This window comes from Buceros rhinoceros, unplaced genomic scaffold (genome assembly GCF_000710305.1).
Source record: "Buceros rhinoceros silvestris isolate BGI_N320 unplaced genomic scaffold, ASM71030v1 scaffold41193, whole genome shotgun sequence".
In the NCBI taxonomy this organism is placed as follows: Eukaryota; Metazoa; Chordata; class Aves; order Bucerotiformes; family Bucerotidae; genus Buceros; species Buceros rhinoceros.
The window spans coordinates 1-894 of NW_010402551.1; the positions used below are offsets into that span (position 1 = coordinate 1).

Genomic DNA, 894 nt, shown 5'->3' on the forward strand with positions numbered 1-894 from the left:
TCCTGTCCCTTTAAGGGGGGTGGCTGTCACTCGGAGAGCCCTTTTCTTTGCTGGAGAGCGGGACAGGCTCCCAGAGAGGGCAATACAGGGCGAGGGACCGACAGGCAGGCGAGGGCTCCCGCAGACAACACCAGCGCATCCAAGCAGGTGGTCGGGGGAGTGGACCGAGTCCAGCGCCATGGGTGAGTATGGCGCGAGGGTGACGGGCACATGGGGAGCTGTTGCTGGTGGCTCTGGGGACCCTGTCACAGAGGAGAGACTCCAGAAACTTTCCCCTGGCATCAGTCAGGTCCCAGTGGCTACAGTAATGACTACGATGGCCATGGGAGCTGCTGGGGCACAGCAGGGACGGTGGTTTCTTTCCCAAAGTGGTTTTCTGTCCCCACATGCTTATGGCGCTGTCTATGGGGAAAGATGCTATCCCCAGAGCTGGTCCCACCTGAGCCCTCACGAGAGCTCCTGCCTGGGGCTGGTGGGAACTGTGGGGTCCAGCCAGGGTGCTGAGACCTGCCACAGCTCATGCCACTTCTAAGCCGGCAGCTTGGGGAAAATGGAGGAAACTATGGTGAAAGATGCTATCCCCAGAGCTGGTCCCACCTGAGCCCTCACGAGAGCTCCTGCCTGGGGCTGGTGGGAACTGTGGGGTCCAGCCAGGGTGCTGAGACCTGCCACAGCTCATGCCACTTCTAAGCCGGCAGCTTGGGGAAAATGAAGGCACACCTCGTGCCTCTGTTTCCCTATGGAGGCACCAGAGCTCACACTTACCGCATACCCCCCAGGGGAGCAGGGGTGCTGTTCCCAGCCATGGGCTGCCCGCACCCTGCCTCCTTCTCCTGACTGATGCAAACTGTTTGGCTCTGGCAGCAGCTGAGCCCCGCCACGAGGCCCAGGACT

General features: G+C 61.5%; 1 protein-coding gene across 1 annotated transcript in view; it reads left to right on the top strand.

Moving 5' to 3' along the window:
- The first annotated feature begins 46 nt into the window (after nucleotides 1-46).
- PLP1 (proteolipid protein 1) overlaps nucleotides 47-894 on the top strand; it is a 6,413-nt gene continuing 5,565 nt past the window's right edge. Inside the window, exon 1 of the mRNA XM_010132670.1 lies at nucleotides 47-182. Coding sequence (XP_010130972.1) covers nucleotides 179-182 — 4 coding nt within the window. The 5' untranslated portion in view covers nucleotides 47-178. The remainder of the gene's footprint in view (nucleotides 183-894) is intronic.